The 20,550-nt window shown below is 43.5% G+C and overlaps 1 protein-coding gene and 1 long non-coding RNA gene across 6 annotated transcripts in view; one reads left to right on the top strand and one right to left on the bottom strand.

The window, feature by feature from the left end:
* LOC148400041 (SH3 and multiple ankyrin repeat domains protein 2-like) overlaps nucleotides 1-20,550 on the top strand; it is a 267,857-nt gene that overhangs the window by 32,700 nt on the left and 214,607 nt on the right. For 2 of the 5 annotated variants that reach the window (XM_088371805.1, XM_088371806.1), the window contains exon 1: nucleotides 18,768-19,322. The exons of 1 other annotated variant lie outside the window; for it this stretch is intronic. In XM_088371805.1, coding sequence (XP_088227931.1) covers nucleotides 19,154-19,322 — 169 coding nt within the window. In that variant the 5' untranslated portion in view covers nucleotides 18,768-19,153. Of the gene's footprint in view, nucleotides 1-10,492; nucleotides 10,553-18,762; nucleotides 19,323-20,550 lie in introns of those variants that run through there. 2 more of the 5 variants (XM_088371808.1, XM_088371809.1) reach the window with 2 other exon arrangements.
* On the bottom strand, nucleotides 11,395-19,737 carry LOC148400044 (uncharacterized). The gene is made up of 3 exons (XR_015857691.1): nucleotides 19,575-19,737; nucleotides 15,976-16,039; nucleotides 11,395-11,810 (listed from the first exon to the last, which is right to left on the bottom strand). It is a non-coding gene; the product is annotated as an uncharacterized LOC148400044 (long non-coding RNA).

Raw genomic sequence — 20,550 nt, 5'->3', positions numbered from 1 at the left:
AGGTTTGACTGTAAAATAAATAGATGCAGCTCACTGACAAGTGCCGCTATTTTGAGCTAATTTTAGAACAGTTCTGCGGGCGACTCATGCGGTCCTCACGGGCGACCTGGTGCCCGCGGGCACCGTGTTGGTGACCCCTGGTGTATACCAACTGACTGGGTTCAATTCTCAAGCTCGTTGATCATGTAAAAGTGTCCTTGAGCAAGGCATTATACGTATATATATATATATATATATATATATATATATATATATATATATATATATATATATATATATATATATATATACACAAACAACAACAACAACTCCTCACCCCTCGTGGGTGGTCTCTTTTTCCCTTCAAGCTCGGGTCCTCTACCAGATGCCTGGGAGCTTGAGGGTTCTACGCAGTATCTTTGCTGTTCCTAGTACTGCACTTTTCTGGACTGAGATGTCAGATGTTTTTCCTGGGATCTGTTTCAGCCACTCCTCCAGTTTGGGGGTTACTGCCCCTAGTGCTCCAATGACCACAGGTACCACTGAAGTCTTCACTCTCCAGGCCTTCTCCAGCTCTTCTCTGAGTCCTTGATATTTCTCAAGTTTCTCATGTTCCTTTTTCCTAATGTTACCATCATTTGGGATGGCTATGTCAACCACAACGGCTTTCCTCTGCTCTTTGTCCACCACCACAATGTCCGGTTGGTTCGCCATTACCATTCTGTCTGTCTGAATCTGGAAGTCCCAGAGGATCTTGGCTTGGTCATTTTCTACCACCTTTGGAGGTGTTTCCCACTTGGATCTTGGGACTTCCAGTCCATACTCTGCACAGATGTTCCTGTACACTATTCCAGCTACTTGGTTATGGCGCTCCATGTATGCTTTACCTGCCAGCATCTTACACCCTGCAGTTATGTGCTGGATTGTCTCAGGACCTTCTTTGCACAATCTGCACCTGGGGTCTTGTCTGGTGTGGTAGATTTGGGCCTCTATTGCTCTGGTGCTCAAGGCCTGTTCTTGTGCAGCCAGGATCAGTGCCTCTGTGCTGTCCTTCAGACCAGCTCTTTCTAGCCATTGGTAGGATTTCTGGATATCAGCCACTTCAGCTATGTTTCGGTGGTACATCCCATGTAGGGGCTTGTCCTCCCATGATGGTCCCTCCAGCACCTCATCTTCCTTTGATGCCCATTGTCTGAGACATTCACTGAGCACGTGATCCGTTGGGGCCTTATCCCTGATGTACTTATGGATCTTGGATGTTTCATCTTGGATAGTGGCTCTCATGCTCGCTAGTCCTCGGCCTCCTTCTTTACGGCTAGTGTACAGTCTCAGGGTGCTGGACTTGGGATGGAACCCTCCATGCATGGTTAGGAGCTTCCGTGTCTTGATATCTGTGGTCTGTATATCCTCCTTTGGCCACCGTATAATTCCTGCAGGGTATCTGATTACTGGTAGGGCGTAGCTGTTAATGTCTAGGGACTTGTTCTTGCCGTTGAGCTGACTTCTTAGGACTTGCCTTACTCGATGGAGATATTTGGCTGTGGCTGCTTTCCTTGTTTCCTCGTCAAGGTTGCCATTTGCCTGTGGAATTCCAAGGTATTTGTAGCTGTCCTCAATGTCTGCTATTGTTCCTTCTGGGAGTGAGACCCCCTCTGTGTGGATTACCTTTCCTCTTTTCTTCTTTCCACATTTCTCAAGTCCGAATGACATTCCGATGTCAGAGCTGTAGATCCTGGTAGTGTGGATCAGGGAGTCAATGTCCCGCTTGTTCTTAGCGTACAGCTTTATGTCATCCATGTAGAGGAGGTGGCTGATGGTGGCCCCATTCCTGAGTTGGTATCCATAGCCCGTCTTGTTGATTATTTGGCTGAGGGGGTTCAGTCCTATACAGAACAGCATTGGGGACAGAGCGTCTCCTTGGTATATACCACATTTGATGGTCACGTGTGCAAGTGGCTTGCCATTGGCTTCAAGTGTGGTTTTCCACTGTTTCATCGAGTTGGCGATGAAGGTTCTCAGAGTCCCATTGATGTTGTACAGCCTCAAGCATTCAGTGATCCAAGTATGTGGCATTGAGTCATATGCTTTCTTGTAATCAATCCAGGCAGTGCTCAGGTTGGTACGTCTGGTTCTGCAGTCTTGGGTGACTGTTCTATCCACCAGGAGCTGATGTTTTGCTCCTCTGGCATTTTTACCAATCCCTTTCTGTATTGATCCATGTGCCCGCTGATCTTATCTGATATTATGCCCGACATCACCTTCCATGTTGTGGAGAGGCAGGTGATTGGCCGGTAGTTGGATGGGACTGTACCCTTTGAAGGATCCTTCTGGATCAGGATCGTACGCCCTTGGGTTAGCCATTCAGGGTGAGTCCCATCCCTTAGCAGCTGGTTCATTTGTGCTGCCAGGCGCTCATGGAGAGTTGTAAGTTTCTTGAGCCAGTAGCTGTGGATCATGTCAGGGCCTGTTTTTCATTCCTGAGACTCTTCTCTGGATGTCTGCCACTGTGATGGTTACTGGGTTCTGTTCAGGGAGTCAAGTCAAGTCAAGTCAAGTTTATTTGTATAGCCCTAAATCACAAACAGTCTCAAAGGGCTTCACATAGCCAAAAATTGACAATTATTCTCAAAGCATCCCCTGATCATAAGCTCCCAAAAGGGCAAGGAAAAACTCAAAAAACCCCTGCCAGGGGAAAATGAGAAACCTTGAGAAGGGACCACAGATGGAAGGATCCCCCTTTCAGGATCACCAGGTTATAATGGATGCAGAGAGTGCACAAGTAATGCATAATATGAAAATCAATGAAAAAATGGATGTCGGAGGTGCCCTCGGTTGTCCTGGCCGTGTCTTCAAGGGGGTTGAGCTGCAGTTCCTTCATCTTGAATTGGTCCCCGAGAATCCAGCTAGCCGCAATCAGCTTTTGAGGGGAGGGGGTGGGCAGAGAGAACAAAACAAACTCCGGCCAAATCGGCCATCACAAGTTAGTTAAAGGCCATCTCATAGAAATGTGTCTTTAAACGTGTCTTAAATGTTTCTACTGAGGTAGTAGTTCTAATATCCATTGGTAGGGCATTCCAAAGCTCTGGAGCCCGAATAGAGAATGCTCTAGACCCTGCAGACATTTTCTTGGCCCTCGGTATAACTAAAAGACTAGCGTTTCGCGAACGAAGGTTACGAGACGGAACATAAGGAACGACTAGGTCGACGAGATATGAAGGCGCTAAGCCATGCAGTGATTTATAGGTTAGTAGAAGAACCTTGAAGTCACATCTTAAATGGACCGGGAGCCAATGTAATTTGGCTAATATTGGGGTAATGTGATCAAATTTTCTTGACCGTGAGAGCATCCTCGCAGCGGCATTTTGCACTAACTGTAGACTTTTGATACTGGACTTAGGAAGACCAGAGAATAATACATTACAGTAGTCCAGGCGCGACGTAACGAACGCATGTATAATGGTTTCCGCATCCCCGGTCGAGAGGATAGGACGAATCTTAGCAATATTACGAAGGTGAAAAAACGCAATCCTGGTTATATTCTTAATGTGTTTTTGAAAGGAGAGCGTTTGGTCAAATATTACCCCGAGATTAGTTACCGTATCACTCTGAGTGATAGTCCGGTTATCTATAGTTATAGTGGTTTCCTTAAATAAGTGTTGATAACGAGTAGGACCAATTATCAACATCTCAGTTTTATCTGGGTTAAGACGAAGGAAGTTGAGAGACATCCATTGCTTGATCTCCGCAAGGCACGCCTCAAGATTACAACAGTCCCGTGGATCTGTCATCGATAACGGCATATATAATTGGGTGTCATCCGCGTAGCATTGAAAGCTAATATTATATTTACGTATTATGTCCCCAAGCGGAATCATATAAATATTAAATAAAATCGGTCCGAGTACCGATCCCTGTGGAACACCACACGTAACATTATAAAGCTCAGAGGACGTATTACCATGGACCACTCGGTGCGTCCTGCCTGATAGATAGGAATTGAACCAGCTGAGTGCTGACCCTGAGATACCAACACAACTTTTAAGACGCCCTAATAAAATATCAAAGTCTACAGTGTCAAAGGCAGCACTAAGATCGAGTAGTAACAATACAGACGACGTATTTGAATCCATAGCTATGAGGAGATCATTAGTCACTTTAGCAAGTGCTGTCTCTGTAGAATGATTAGCTCTAAAACCAGACTGAAAGGAGTCATATCGATTATTAGCAACCATGTAATCAATAAGCTGCTGCGTTACTACTTTTTCGAGAAGTTTTGCTATGAATGGGAGGTTTGAAACTGGCCTATAATTACTGAGACAGTCCGGGTCAAGATTTGCTCGCTTAAGTAGTGGTTTAATAATAGCGGTTTTAAAGGCTATTGGCACTATCCCAGAGGAAACAGACAGATTGATTATATTTAAGACGGACGGTCCTAAAATTGGAAATAATTCTTTAAGTAGTTTGGCTGGAAGCGGGTCGAGTAAACATGTTGTTTGTTTAGCCGTACTAACCAATTTTGTAAGCATAAGGGACACGCTATCAAAATTTGAGAGGGTTATTGCATGATCCCCAGCGCTAGTAACCAGCGGAGCGATTGGCATGGTATTCTTGATCTCGTCCCTAATGGACTCAATCTTTTGAGCAAAAAATTTCATAAACTCGTCAGCTGAGTGGAAGGAGCTATCGGGGGTCGGCTGGCGCAGAGTTAGCTTTGCCACTGTATCAAATAGGTATTTAGGATTGTTTTTATTAAGATTAATGACTTGCGAAAAATAACGAGTTTTTGCTAAAATTAGCGCATCTTTATATTTCAGGAGGCTGTCCTTCCATGCCTGATGGAAAACCTCAAGTTTGGTTAAACGCCATCTGCGCTCATGCTTTCTACATAATTGTTTAAACGTACGTGTTTCATCTGTGAACCACGGAGTTGGCCATCTACGGCGAGTTTTCAGACGTAGCGGTGCCACAGAGTCGATGGCTTTTAATAATGTCGCATTGAATTCATTTGTAAGATTATCGATAGAGCCGCTGTATGCGGGAAACATGGCGGTTGCCGGCGACAGTAACTCAGACAGCGCAGTTGCAGTCATGGAGTTAAGATTACGGCTGCTATAATTCCGATTGCTCTCTTGTCTTTGACAAGGAACTAAAATTTCAAATTTTATTAAGAAATGATCAGACAGAACAGTAGTGTATGGCAGTACTGCTATATTTGAGGTTGCTAGTCCCCGGGATAATACCAGATCTAAGGTATTTCCATTCTTATGCGTTGCTGCTTGTACAGCTTGCGTAAAACCACACGTATCGATTAAAGTTTGAAATGCCGAAGTCAGTGGTTCTGACGGTGAATTCATGTGGATGTTGAAATCACCCATGATAACTATATTATCTGCATTTGTCACTAGATCAGCCACAAATTCTGAAAATTCATCCAGGAAGCCAGAGTAAGCCCCGGGTGGGCGGTAAATAACAACAAGATAGAATGACGGTAACGCAGTGGATCGCACAATGAGAACTTCAAATGTTTTAAATACGTGAATTGAGCGAGGCCTAAATCTAAGCTCAGAATTTGAGATGAGGGCGACACCCCCACCCTTTTTTCGAGGACGTGCCACATGCGAGCTCACAAAATTTGGAGGCGAGGCCTCGTTAAGTGGCAGCAATTCATTAGGTTTTAACCAAGTCTCGCAAAGACCAAAAACGTTTAGATTATGTTCCGTGATAAGGTCATTAACGAGAACTGCTTTCGTATGAAGTGATCTAATATTCATAAAACCGAATTTAAGTGTAATCGGTTGATCAGGGTGCGTATCTATCGAAAGATTTTTAAACGGGATGCGAGTAAAATTGTGTTCTCCAGGCCTAATATCACCTCTCAAAAGTTTATTAGGGCGGTGGTATGAAACGACCGTGGGAATTTGATGATGAATATTTGTTACACATGTGAAGTTATCTAAAACAGGCACCGTTTCATCAGCAAGACCGGTCGGGACGGAGTGATTGGATTTGTCTACTACCCCAGTAGAAAGTGTGTTTATGTGTATTGCAGCACTATTTAAACTGTCGCGCTCTAGTCTACACGAGGAGCTATGTGTATGCTGAAAGTCTAGCCTAGCGCTAGTTAACTTTAACTTATCAGACTCCAAACCCATCCTCACAGGTGGTCTAATCACCTGTGCCCTGGCCTGCTCTAGAGTGACCTGTCATGAGAGGCTCAAACAGTAATCTATATTCCTAGAAAGAGTGAAGGCGCCTTCACGGTTAGGGTGAAGGCCGTCCTTCCTCAGCAGGTCGGGGCGGCCCCAGAAGGATGACCAGTTATCTATAAAATACAGTCCCTGCTTTTTACAGAACCCAGCCATCCATCGATTAAGGGAGACTAATCTACTAAACCTCTCATCAGTGCCTCTCCCAGGCAGGGGACCAGAGACAAATACTCGATGCCGACTCATCTTTCTGGCAAGATCACAAGTCCTCGCTATGTTTTTCTTTGTGATCTCTGATTGTCTCATCCTAACATCATTGGAGCCGATGTGTATCACTATGTCCGAGTAGCTAGTGTTGGTGGAACTACGCTGTTGACTAGGCCTATTGCGAGTCAGCTCCCTAAGATTAGCTTCTATGTCGGGTGCTCTGCCCCCAGGAATACACATTACCGTGGCTGGATTTTTAAGCGTAATGTTTCGGGTAATGGAGTCGCCTATGACCAAAGTGCGAGGGCCAGTAGACCGAGATGACTTTGGACGGCTATGCGTCTTACCTGGCTCATCGCGATTAGCAAGCCGCTTGGGGCTAATGCTAACCGGGCTAGCGGGCTGACTACAGCTCGCGTCTGTGTCCGCCGCAACTACTGTTATCGCACTATTCTGCTCTAACTGGCGGACACGTCCCTCTAGCAGAGACAACCTCTCTAAGAGAAGGGTGCAGTTGGTGCACGAAGCCGTACATACCTCTTGGTCCGCTGCCATACTTTGCGTCCGAAGAGCGACGATCTATATGTGCGTGGGTGACCACTGACGGTGCTGTCAGCTGCTGCCTTGCTGCAGGAGCTTGCTGTGGTCCTTTCTCAGATCCACCAGCCACTGTGCATCTTTCTTATGTGATGCCTCCCGCTCCCATATATATCCTTCCAGTACTGTTCAGTTTCCAGCCTTGGTGGGTCTGCTCTGCTATTATTCCCCTGCCACTGAGCGTACACTTTCGCTGGTTGTGTTGTGAACAACCTGTTTATTCGTCTAGCTTCATTCTCTCTTGTATACCTCTTTAGGCGGCTAGCCAAGGCTTGGAGTCTTTGTTTGGCAGTTTCGAGTGCTTCAGGTATGGGCATCTGGCTGTATTTCTTGGGAACTTGCTTTTTCATTGCACCTTTCTGGGCCTCTGTCATTTGGCTCCGTGCTATCTTGATTTTGGCCTCCAGCCTTCTCTTCCATGGTGGGCACTGTTGTAGTCGCATATGGTCATTCTTCTTGTAGCCAAGCATTTCTAGGATCACTGCTGCTGAGGTGTATATCAGCTCATTGGTTTCAGTGATGGTAGCAGTAGGAACTGTTGTCAGTGCTGCATTCACATCTTCTAGGAGACTTTCTGAGGGTACTTCACTTAGCCTCTGCAGTGTGCATCTAGGTTCCCGAGCATTCATTCTCACCATGATCTTGTTCTTCAGGTCAGTTGCTGCCTCGTTCAGCTTGATTGTGCTCATTGGGGTTTCGTACCCAACCTCTGGACTTGTACATGGATTTAACTCGTCTCTGACCTGGTGCTCTGGTTGACCTTTGCTATGGCATTTGTGTTGTATCTCATCAATCTCGAGCTGTGATAGCAGGTGCCGTTTATGGATATTGGAACATTGAGCTACTAGTTGCTTGGCCGATAGTGTTGACTGTGGGTACCGAAGTTGCCATTGTTCCCGCATTCTCCGCATGTAACCCCTCTCGCTCGGGTTGCTGGAGTAGTAGCATTCCAACAGATCCTTATTCTTGCATCTCGCCCATTTGTGTCTTGTTCCAGTAGCCCATTTTTCATCAGGGTGCTCTGGTTCCCCAGCACCTGACGCAGACCTTGTTTGTCCGGGCGACGTCTGAGCCGGCATGTCTTTTGTTTCTTGTACTCTCATTATCTCTGAGGTAGGCGGTATCGTTAAGGGTCTTGCCTAAGGACCCACACTGACTGTTGGTAAGGTAATCAATGGCTCATTGCTCATATTGTGCCCCTGCCGGGAATCGAACCCGGGTCTCCCGTTTGTAAGTCATGTGACTTACTGATTGAGCTAGTCAGCCGTATATATATATATATATATATATATATATATATATATATATATATATATATATATATATATATAACATATTGCTCCCAGTAGGGCCTAACAGAGCCATTCATGGCAGCATCTATTTACTTTTTCTGTCTTCTTGGGTTTTCATCAAGTATATCATATTTGAACAGGCTACCACTCCCCCAAGCGAAGTTATGAGGTACGTGGCTTGGTTATAGAGTAATAGACTTCAACCTTGAATTTGGTGGGTTCAATCCTCAAGTCAATTTAGACTTGATTTATTTTCCAGCTAATTTTGTGAGTCATTTACATCCAAATTATGTCAAATGTAGCTGAGATTCCCTAAATAGAAATACAGATGCAAATAAATAGCCTGTATAGGTCTATCGTCATTTGGTGCAAAATAAAATAATATTCCGCCAAAGCAGTGGTCCCGAGTTGCTTCTTGGTTACAATGGTGGTCCCTTGGACAAAACCAGTTGAAAACCCCTGTTCTACATCAGAATCTTTCCTCGTACTGACTGACCAGAGACTCACAAAATATGGGATGTGCCAGGAATGAGTTGAGCCAGGGCGACCAAATGCAGCTTGAACCAGGATTTATTGAAGGGAAAGGGAGTTGGAAGGGAGACAGATGGGGAACCGACGACACAGACGGGAGAGACTCACGGCCAGCAAACAGATAGACCGACTGACATGAAGTCCCCTTGGACAAGGTTAAAATTCTTACCGTGAGCCTCCAGACAGACCGAGGGAAAACCAGATGACAAGAACAGGAACACTGGGCACGAACAGGAATGGACACAACAGGAGACACCGACAGGGAGAAACACACGGGCAGGGCTTAAATACACAGGGTAACAAGAGGAAGCAGGTGACAGACATTACGCTAACAAAAGGGGTGTGGCCAAGTGAAGTGCAGGCCGAGCGTGCTCTGGCACGGGCGTGACAGTATCCCCCCACAAGGGACGGCTCCTGACGTCTCAAAAAAGAAAAAATCCAAAACTGTCCAACAAGGGCCGGGAGGAAATGGGGAGGTGGCCGCACGTCACACACCGCCGAAGGCCAACTGGGTGACGGCTGCTGGATCCGCGCCGCCGGAACTGGTGACGGCTGCAGCATCCGCGCCGTCGGAACTGGGTCGGGGGGCGGACGTGCGTCTTGCACCACTGAAAGCCGACTGGGTGACGGCCGCCGGAACTGGTGGCGGCCGCAGCATCCGCGCTGTCGGGACTGGGTCGGGGGGCGGCCGTGCGTCATGCGCCGTTGAAGGCCGATGGTGAAACCCGCTGGATCCGCGCCGCCGGAACAAGTGGCGGCCGCAGCATCCGCGCCGTCGGATCTGATTTGGGGGGGCAACCGTGCATCTTGCGTCGCTGGAACTCATCTCCTTGGCAACCATGCAGCAGTTGCGGGTGCCGGCAACGGTTGGTCCAAGCGCTGGTTGCTGTGATGGTCGGTGTCTTCTGTCAGGAATGAGTTGAGCCAGGGCGACCAAATGCAGCTTGAACCAGGATTTATTGCAGGGAAAGGGAGTTGGAAGGGAGGCAGGTGGGGAACCGACGACACAGACGGGAGGGAGACTCACGGCCAGCAAACAGACAGACTGACCGACATGAAGTCCCCTTGGACAAGGTTAAAATTCTGACCGTCAGCCTTCAGACAAACCGAGGGAAAACCAGATGACAAGAACAGGAACATTGGGCATGAACAGGAATGGACACAACAGTAGACACCGACAAGGAGAAACACACGGGCAGGGCTTAAATACACCGGGTAACAAGAGGAAGCAGGTGACAGACATTACAGTAACGAAAGGGGTGTGGCCGAGGGAACTGCAGGCCGAGCGTGCTCTGGCACGGGCGTGACAGGATGGTTATTTAGGTTGTGGTAGAAGCTGTTTTTTTGTCTTTTTTTTCACTGACGCCAGTGGGCCGTTGCACACACCACTTGCTATTGAGAGATATACCAGATCACTTACCTTTAATTTTAATTTGTTTATGTTATTTTTAATTGTGAGGTAACACTAATAAATTGCTGTAGGGGAGAAGAAAAATAAAAGGGCAGGAAAAGAGCGAGTGTGTCAGCCCTGTCTCCTTCCTTATTTGACATTGAGAGATCTAGTTATATAATCATTTATTTACCCCCACCCCCCGTCAGTATTCACGCTGGAAAATTGTGAGAGTGGTTCAATTAATCAGAATCAGACCATGAAAATTGTGCATTTTCTGATTTTCACAGCTCTCCTTCGACTCCCCCTACTTAGGCAGAGGGCTGCACCCTGGGCTTTTTGACAAATAGGTTTGTAGAGCACTTATAAATTTGAATACAATCAATGTAACAAAAAACACATTTCGATGCAGTTTTTCTTGATATACCATATATAATTTTAACTTCTGAGCTTCACAGGTAATTTATCTTTGATAAAGCAGGAAATTACCTTGGATTAATTAGCAGCTGCTTATGTTGCGATGGTGTGATAGGGAAATAAAAAATAAAATTAAATCTGGTAAAAAAAAGTACTATCCGTAACATTGTAATAACATATCTACACATTAACATTAAATCACTATTTAGTCAACAATCACCCAAAAAATTACTGTTACATATATTGTTTGCGATATTTGTACTGACATTATGATCATTACCAGGGCAAACATACACTCACAGTCAAACCAAAGGACAACTTAGAGTGCCCAATTAACCTCCTATGCATGTCTTTGGAATGTGGGAGGAAACCAGAGTACTCGGAAAAAAACTCACGCAGGCACAGGGAGAACACGCAAACTCCACACAACACACTCCAAGGCCAGAGCCCTGCACATCGGAACTGTGGACCGAACCCTGCACATCGGAATTGTGGACATGCAAACCAGTGCGCCGCCGTGCCGCCCTCATAAGGCACTAATATAATACAGCAACATTGAAGAGGTGTCACTGGAGAGGTTCTGAGATTTGTGTGAATAGTCATGAAATGAACCAAATGCCAAAGGAAAACACCTATGTGCACAGTTATTGTCAGGTTAATTCTCTGACTGAATATCTGTATAAAAGAAAAGGATCAGCAGACAAAACAAGTGAGGCAGAATATTGAGTTTTTTCTCGCGAGGAGTGCATTCAGATTTACAGCAATCTGACTACACTAAAAATCCGTTTGCACTCTTCGCTCTTTTTATTTGGAATGCCCTACCCACAATGTGAGACTAGCCCCTAAGGGGAGGGGAGAAGGCGTGGGCTTTGTCTCATAAGAAAAGAAACGAGAATGCAAGGACAAGATGTTGTGTGAACCAAGAAGTCACAGACAAGATGTTGTGAGAAACACAAAGAATGCAAGAACAAAATGTTATGTGAAACAAGAAGTCACAGACAAGATGTTATGAGAAAAGAATGCAAGGACAAAATGTTATGTGCAGACATCAACAAAATAGTTTGAGCTATCAACAACTTTGTGGGATTCCCAGAGGTATAGAAGGTCCAGGAAGTTCCAGACAGCATCATTTGGCGTGTTGTTTTTCACAATCCGTCTGGTGGACGTCTGCAAGGCGAAACAGCAAGCATTCTGTGCAATAATATTATTAATAAGTACTCATTAGAGAACGCATGATAACATATATATACAATTTATCTAACAGTTATACTGTGTTAGCAGAGTTATTTAAATAAAATAAGTCATACTGTGGAGACAGAGAAAATGACGACCGTCACACAACTCACTTTGGTTTGCCAGTGCCCATTAACACATTGGTTTCACCTGGATTTTATTAAGATTAATAAAATTAACATTGGTAAAACAGAAACAGTAAAACCAGTACTTCCTGCGTAGCATCCTTCAAAATAAAAGTCTCAATATACAGAGCACATATACTAACATACTGCACTTTGTGCTGTGTACAAAATTGGGGCACTTCATGATGTGTTCAAGGGCAGCTCGGTAAAAGTGGCAAAAACAGCAAATTTGTCAAACCTCTGCCTGTTTTGAAGTGAGTTGAGTCACCTGCCACCAAAAAATACTTATGTACAGTGGGGCAAAGAAGTATTTAGTCAGCCACCAATTGTGCAAGTTGTCCCACTTACAAGATGAGAGATGGCTGTAATTCTCATCATAGGTACACATAGAGACAAAATGGAAAAACAAATCCAGAAAATCACATGGTCTGATTTTTAGAGAATTTATTTGCAAATTATGGTGGAAAATAAGTATATGGTCAATAATGACCTCGATCTGGGGCTCCACGCAAGATCTCACTCCATGGGGTCAAAATGATCACAAGAGCGGTGAACAAAAATCCCAGAACCACACGGGGGGATTTAGTGAATGACCTGCAGAGAGCTGGGACCAAAGTAACAAAGACTACTACATCTGAAGTTTGCTAGAGAGCATTTGGATGATCCAGAAGAGGATTGGGAGAATGTCATATGGACAATAGTCGGATAATTAGCAAGGTCTGCAGAAGCTGGATAACAATCCTGATCATTTGAATCACGTGTGTTGCAGCAGGGAGACCTATAAAACATGGAGGACACCGGCCCTCGAAAACCGGAATTGCCCACCCCTGTCATATGGAATGTCAAACTTCAGACAAGCCTGGACATGTACTGGCTTAAGCAGGGGGACACGTCTGGACACTGCAGGATTTGAGTCCCTGGTGACATAGTGTGTTACTGATGGTAGTCTTCGGTCCCAGCACTCTGCAGGTCATTCATTAGGTTCCCCTGTGTGGTTCAGGGATTTTTGTTCACTGTTCTTGTGATCATTTTGACCCCACGGGGTGAAATTTTGCATGGAGCCCCAGATCGCGGCCATTATTGACCAAATACTTATTTTCCACCATTAATTGCAAATAAATTCTTTAAAATTCAGACGATGTGATTTTCTGGATTTTTTTATTTCATTTTGTCTCTCATAGTTGAAGTGTAAATATGATGAAAATTACAGGCATCTCTCATCAAGTGGGAGAACTTGCAAAATTAGTGGCTTACTATACTTTTCTACCCCACTGTATATCACAGATATGCGCTCAGAAGTCAGTGCAAAAAATCTGCTAATTGATCTACCCATATTGTGAAAAGTTTGTAAGTTGGGTCATTTGTATCTCAAGGCATCACTGTTGAGAAACATTGATTCAGGTGTTATATAAAAGTTAAAAAAGTCAAAGTCCCAATGGTCATCGTCACACACACATCTGGGTGTGGTGAAATTTGTCCTCTGCATTTAACCCATCCCCATGTGATTTTGATCCATCCCCTTGGGGAGAGGGGCCAAATCCACACAGAATGAACTGATAGCACCTTTAATTGCTCCTCATTTGCGCCCGCAGTTTGTGCTCCTTTTTAGTGCGCAATTCACAAAGGATATTGCGCTAATGACATAACAGCGGAAATACAAACAAAGTTTGTCAGCTCAGTGCCGTTTGCACCTGTTTCCCCACCCCTACTTATTGCAAAAATAGCAGAGTCCTGAACCATGTCAGAACGATGGTCGGTAGGAAAAGACTCAATTCAGAGCACAACTCAAACATTTAGATCCGTTCATTCCATTTTTATGGTTAGCAGCACGCACAAACGACACAATCCTTTAGTGAATTTGGCTTTCTGTGCAGTCGTAAAGCACTTTTATCAGAGAGCAAAAATTAAGAGGGTAGTTATTTGAAACACACTGAGATACATTCGCAGATGATTGAATAAACTTTTTCAAAAATTGGCCTCAAATAATTCACTATAATTACATATATTACAAATGGTTTATTCTATTATTGTCATTATTCATCATTCATTTAATATAGAATGTAACTAATAAAACATAATCACATACTGTAGTAAATATTCATGTCCATCCACAGATATGTCTTTGGGGGGACTCATTTGCAGGTCAGGTTGAATAGTTTATTCCCTCTTGTTACTCAATGTAGTTTATCATGAATATTCATTGTGTGCAGACAGGCCTCAGATGTAAGCATTAGGCGGAACTGGGTCATGTTTTTATGATGGAACATTTTCCATTAAACCCTCTGATGAACATTAAAATTTAATGATATTAATGTAAGAATGGGCTTCAATATTGTATCTTCATGCGTGCAGTCTTTGTTTTGTGGTTCCAATCACCAAAATAGTGTCTTCAATCGATACAGTTGTGGATATTCTGACTGTCTGCTGTATGCACACTTGCTCCATTTTTGCTCCTCTTATTTATTATGTTATTTGTTTATTTATTATTTATTCATCACTCTTATTTATTCATTGTTTGTGCCTTCTTGTTTTTATTTTTTGTGTTGTTTACTTGTATGTATATTGTGTACTATGTCTTGTCACCGTGGGATAGTGGGAACGTAATTTCGATCTCTTTGTGTGTCTTGGCATGTGAAGAAATTGACAATAAAGCAGACTTTGACTTTGATGTTCCTTAAATTGACACCAGGGGCCATGAATGTCCCTAATAATAATAATGTTTTGAAGATCAAGTTCCTACTTGTGTTTTGACTTCTCACTACAACGGATTGATTCACCCCAGGGGTAAATGGCGAGATTTGTAGTGAAGTAAAGATACAGTATATATCATAATCTAGCTGGCAGACATATTGGTGAACAAGCACTTTACCATACCAACAAAAATAGTTCCCATTGGGGAGGATAAACACATGATGATATAAATAAAGCGGTGTGGTGTATAAAACCAAAGTTTTAAAAAAAGACAATACAGCACACCATGAATGGCTTGGTGATTATGCCTGTCACTCAGCTTTTCAGACAGTCATCTTGCCGTTAAATTAAGAGGGAATCAAATACAATTCGTTGGCTATTAACTTTGCATGTATATGAGATTCATTAAATTGCTTTAAAATACCACCACTGTTTGGAGTCTCAAGAAACAAACAGTATATAATAATTAACATAGAGCTGGCTTTTGATATTTTAATAGTCTTGAGAAATTAAATTATAAACACAACAGGAAACTCAAACAAATACTAGGACAATGACATAATTAAGCAGTGAGTGGTACATGTTTGGATGAAAAAAACATTGATAGAACTTGAATTGAGAGCTTTTGAACAAATGAACAAACAAACACAAATAACATGTTAGTAGACCCCTAAAACCTACCACTGAATAATGCAGGCTTAATATGTGATAGTCAAAATGTTTACACTGTAAGCAAAAACACTTTGTTGAAAGCCTAGTCAAGAAAAAAGTGCACTTCCATGTATCAACAAGCATTCTCACTCTAGCTGGAACAAAAACGATTAACTATGACAAGAAGAGGTTTCTCTTTTCTCTCATTTTCATCTCGTGTTCACACAGGTGTGCAAACTCTTTCTTTTTTTACTTATGTCCTGATGTGCTTTTTGTTACCATTCATTCTTTTCTCAAGATTGAGAAGCTTTGCCAAACGGTACTAGCAATGGGGGACAAATGTTCAAGCCTTAGCCATGACTGAGGTCTTACCTTTTTCCAAGTGCTCAGTGTGACTATTTTGACACTCGACTCAGAATACAATAAATTGTTTTCTGAGTTCTAAAGAGGGCCCCTTTCTTCTTTTTCCTTTTCCTACACCTATTACCACTAAACTGTTGTGCGCTGCCTTGGTTTTATCCTTTTCAATAACTTTGTGTCCATTCCCAGGTGCTATGCAACTGACCTGGCAACTTGACCTGGACAATAAATCTCTCTGAACTGTCACTTCGAAGATTTTAACATCAGCCTAACTAAGCCTGGGCTTGATTACTTACCGCGATAGATTTCAGGTCGATTGTGGTGATTAGGTGTGTCTGTGCTTCTTGATCAAGCGTGTGCCTGTGTGACGGGACAAACAGGACAACCAAATGCGTCACAGTACTCTCATTTATTGTATAGGAGAGAAAGGGGATTACAGGCAATGTAGTGAAGCAGATGCGTCAGCGAAGCTGGCAAGGGCAAAGCAGGCTCGTGGTCGGGGACAGGCAGAGAATGACGCAAAACACAAAGCATGTAGGGCATAGGCAGAACTCTTGGTCGAATAACGGGCAAAGGGTCAGGCCAAGCAGAAGTCATACACGGATTGAGCAACAGGTAAACGGGCTTGGTCCGCAACGCAAGTCAGTTTGGGGAAGGCAGGCAACAGATAAGTCGGGACAGCAACATGGACGACCTGACAGAGAGGGCTGGGCGTGCGAGGTTTATATAGCGTGGCGAACAAGCTGGGAGGAGTTGCGGGCAGTCATCGTTAATGTCGTCTGACCGGACAAGAGGTATGCGCTGTCCAGGGTATTGGTCAGCCTGGTCACAATACACATATTCTCTTGTTATTATACACGCACGCACGCACGCACGCACGCACGCACACACGCGCACACGCACACATGCACACATATATATGTTAAAATAATTTCTAGATATTTCAATTTTCAGGGCAGATACTTTAAAACAGGCAATTTGAAAACAAATGGATAAAAAATCGTGATGACAATCAGGATTGAATGATTGGGGTGGCGTGGCTCGATGGCAGAGTGGTTGTCTTCCAACTCTAAGGTTGTGGGTTCAATCCTCAACCCTGGTGAAGAGTCTATGAGCAAGACACTGAATCCTAACTTGCTCCCAGTGGGCCTTGCAGTGCAGCAGCCTCCCATTGGTCTATGAATGGGTGAATGTTGGTAGGTTGTATTATTGAAGATACAAACATAACAAAGTGTTTAAATTCATGGGAAAGGAGAAAAAAATAAAAATAATCCATTACAGATTTAAAATTCTTTACATGTTCAGAGTGGTAGGAAGTTCAAATAACTTATCTGCCGCCACCCCCAGTCTTATTTCTGTCACTTACTAAAACAGTAGCAGAAGCATATTCCACATATTCCTATTATCACAAGTTAATGGTCTATTTCATATGTACCGTATTTTTCGAACTAAAAGTCGCTCCGGAATATTGGTCGCATTAGCCATAAAATGCACAATAACGTGAAAAAAAAGCATATATAGGTCGCTCCGGAGTATAAGTCGCATTTTGGGGAAATTTATTCGACAATGTCCAACACCAAGAACAGACATGAACGAGCAACAACAGGCTAAACGATAGATATGCTAACATGACATAAACACAAACGAAGAGCTGAGAACGGGCCTGACGTAACATTCAGAGTTCTTCAAATAACTATTACATAAATAACACGTTTACTGACGGCGCTTGCACTTCAAAATATTCCACAGGCCCATATAATGATATATAAATTATATATCAAATAACTATTATATAAGCAATACTATTATCAAACCATCTGTGTCACCCCAAATCATTAAATCCATCGATCAAATCCCTCGTCCTTTGTCAAAACGCCGCGCGTGCGCCCTGACGTCAGCCTCGTCTTATTCCACAGATCTAGTATATAACTATATTGTAGCATTAACAAAGTACAAGGAAAGACGTGGGTTTGGTAAACGGCTCTTTATTTAACAAAACAAGAGTTCAACGAGCCAACAACTACTGAACTGTAACGATAAAAGCATATACAAGTTGCTACACGAAATGAAATATATCAAATGACTATCACATAAATAGTTCCCCATCACACGGCCCCAAGCACCGGTGTTGACTTCCAGGTGTGTGGCGGCGTGGACTTCCATCCCCGGAGGTGGCACTTCCAGCCACGGAGGTGGAAGAGAGCTCCATAGAATAGGACCGGGCGTGCGTAAAAGCCATGTCCGAGCCCCATCCACCGTCCCCGGACAGCTGCCCGGCCGAGCGCCGGCTCCCGACTTCCATCCACGGAGGTGAAAGAGATCCGTAGAGTAGGACCGGGCATGCGTAAAATCCATGTCCGAGCCCCATCCACCGTCCCCGGACATCCACCCGGCCGAGCGCTGGGCCCCGACTTCTATCCATGGAGGTGAAAGAGAGCTCCGTAGAGTAGGACCGGACGTGCGTAAAAACCATAATAGTTTTTCAAACCTTCTGTGTCACTCCAAATAATTAAATCCTTCTAACTCTTCGTCCTCCGTGTCACTTACAAACAAAGCCGCTAATGATGTATGTGGGGCCCTTCGTCATCTTCGTCATCCCGTGATCGAATCTTTGTCCTTTATGTAAACAACTGCCGCCACTTGAAATTCAAATTACAGTAATCCCTTGCTACATCGGAGTTCGTTTATCGCGGTTTTACTTTTTTTTTGTGAAAATATGTGAAAAAATTCACATATAAGTCGCTCTTCTGTATAAGTCGCCCCCCCACCCAAACTATGGAAAAAAACGCGACTTATAGTCCGAAAATTACAGTATATGTACAAACAAGCACACGCACGCGCACGCACACACGCATGCACACACACACACACACACACACACACACACACACACACACACACACACACACACACACACACACACACACACACACACACACACACACACACACACACACACACACAAAGATTCAGAAGAAAATAACAGTACCGTACATTTCGGACTATTAGCCGCTACTTTTTGCTCAAGTTTTGAACCCTGCGGCTTGTAGTCCGGTGCGGCTTATCTATGGATTTTTTCGTGATTTTTGTGATGACCTGATCACTTTTATGCACTTGTGAAAAGGCTGTGAACCACTGTTGTGCAGCAACCGGTTTGCTAGGTGGAGGGATACATATGTGACACGGTCACTGGGGAGAAGAGTGGTGTGCTGATCGCATGTCCGCCAGGCAGATAATGCTGTATAATTCACACAAAGAACGAGATCAAGACGGACAATATTGAAGAAAGGAAGCTTTTATACACAAACCGTCATTATGGGGGACAAAAGGAATGTATATGATGCCGCTATTAAGTTAAAGGCAGTCGATGTTGATGACATTGTGTTGCGTCACCCTTTTCTTTATTTCCCGGTCACGTCTACTCTGGAGCTATACGAGTCGCTCGTTAGTTTAATGTAACTTAGCGCTTCGTGCATGAATAAAATTAGCATGAACAGACCCTCATTATGGAAAATGCTAGAAGAAATGGATAAAAGCGACAAAGAAAGAGAGACTGACGAAGTGTGTGGCAAAGGATATCTGACGCTGTTACAATCGGACACTGAGGAGGAAGACTTTGATGGTTTCAGTACACAGGAGGAAGGTGAAGACGGCTCTTATACTGGCTCTTTTTTACTTTTACTGGAATGTTTTTTTAACCAGCCCTGTTAGTTTTTGCTGGTGCGGCTTATAATCAGGTGCAGCTAATAGTCCGGAAATTACGGAACATTCATTTTGATGTGCATTCCACTCGTGGAGAGAGAGTGAAAAAAGACACATTTTGTTTGATATCATGGCTTTTGGGCAGATTCATTGAGAACAGCCAAAAGGCATATATTCCACATGATTTACTTACAGTGGATGAACAGCTGTTTCCGACCAATATTTGCTGTAGGTTCATGCAATACATGCCTAATAAACCCGACAAGTTTGGAATCAAGTTTTGGATCTTAGCTAAAGTTGGAACGAAGTACTGCCTCAGTGTGAAGCCGTATCTTGGAAAGGATGAGCAGAGAGTCAACCGTTTGGGGACACGTGTAGTGATGACACTTATGGAGCCGTACTTTGGGTGTGGCTACGTCTGACAACTTTTTCACGAACAAAGACCTGGCACTGAAGCTTGTGGAAAAACGAACATCAATATTTGCCACCATGCGATGCAACAGGAGAGCGATTCCAAGCTCTTCAAAGATGGCCACTCACGAGTCAATATTTTACAGGTCTGACCCAATACAGTTGGTCAAATATCAGTTAAAAGCCCTCAAAACTGTTGTGCTGTTATCAAGTCTGCACAAAGATTCTCTGTGCCAGACAGATAGCAAGAAGACGTTTCTGATATAGCTATTACTTGGAATGTATTTATTGTAAAGTTCTTATAGAGACTTCAGCTATTGAAATCTATAATTGATAGTGCATTTTCTATTTTCATGTTTCTATTAAATTGTTCATTTGTATGATATTTACATCCAAAGTTGTGTCTGTTTTCATAGAATTGGTTATTTGGATCGAGGTAATTTTAATAATCAAATGTCTGATGTTCAGTATATTGAAATGTTGTTAGTTTCATTTCTTCACTGAGCAGATTTGTCATCACTTACTATTTTTTGTATATTTGTTGTGTGTTCATTTGTGCTGGACATATTTTGGTATACTCGTGCGGGAATGAACAATGACTATCATTTTGCAGACAGGCAATTTCTCCTCTATCATGTGACAGGTCAATGTAACCTTTATTTACTCATACTGTTTATATCATATTTCTGTTGTTTATTCTTTTGTTTTTATTTATTTGGTTGTTTTGTCTCTGTTTTCTTTAAACATGTTCAATAAAC

The sequence above is a fragment of the Syngnathus floridae genome, chromosome 3 (assembly GCF_059516105.1).
Source record: "Syngnathus floridae isolate MCC-2025c chromosome 3, RoL_Sflo_1.0, whole genome shotgun sequence".
NCBI classification, from domain to species: Eukaryota; Metazoa; Chordata; class Actinopteri; order Syngnathiformes; family Syngnathidae; genus Syngnathus; species Syngnathus floridae.
Note: the sequence above shows the minus strand (reverse complement) of the source record. Positions and strands in the feature narration are given on the sequence as shown.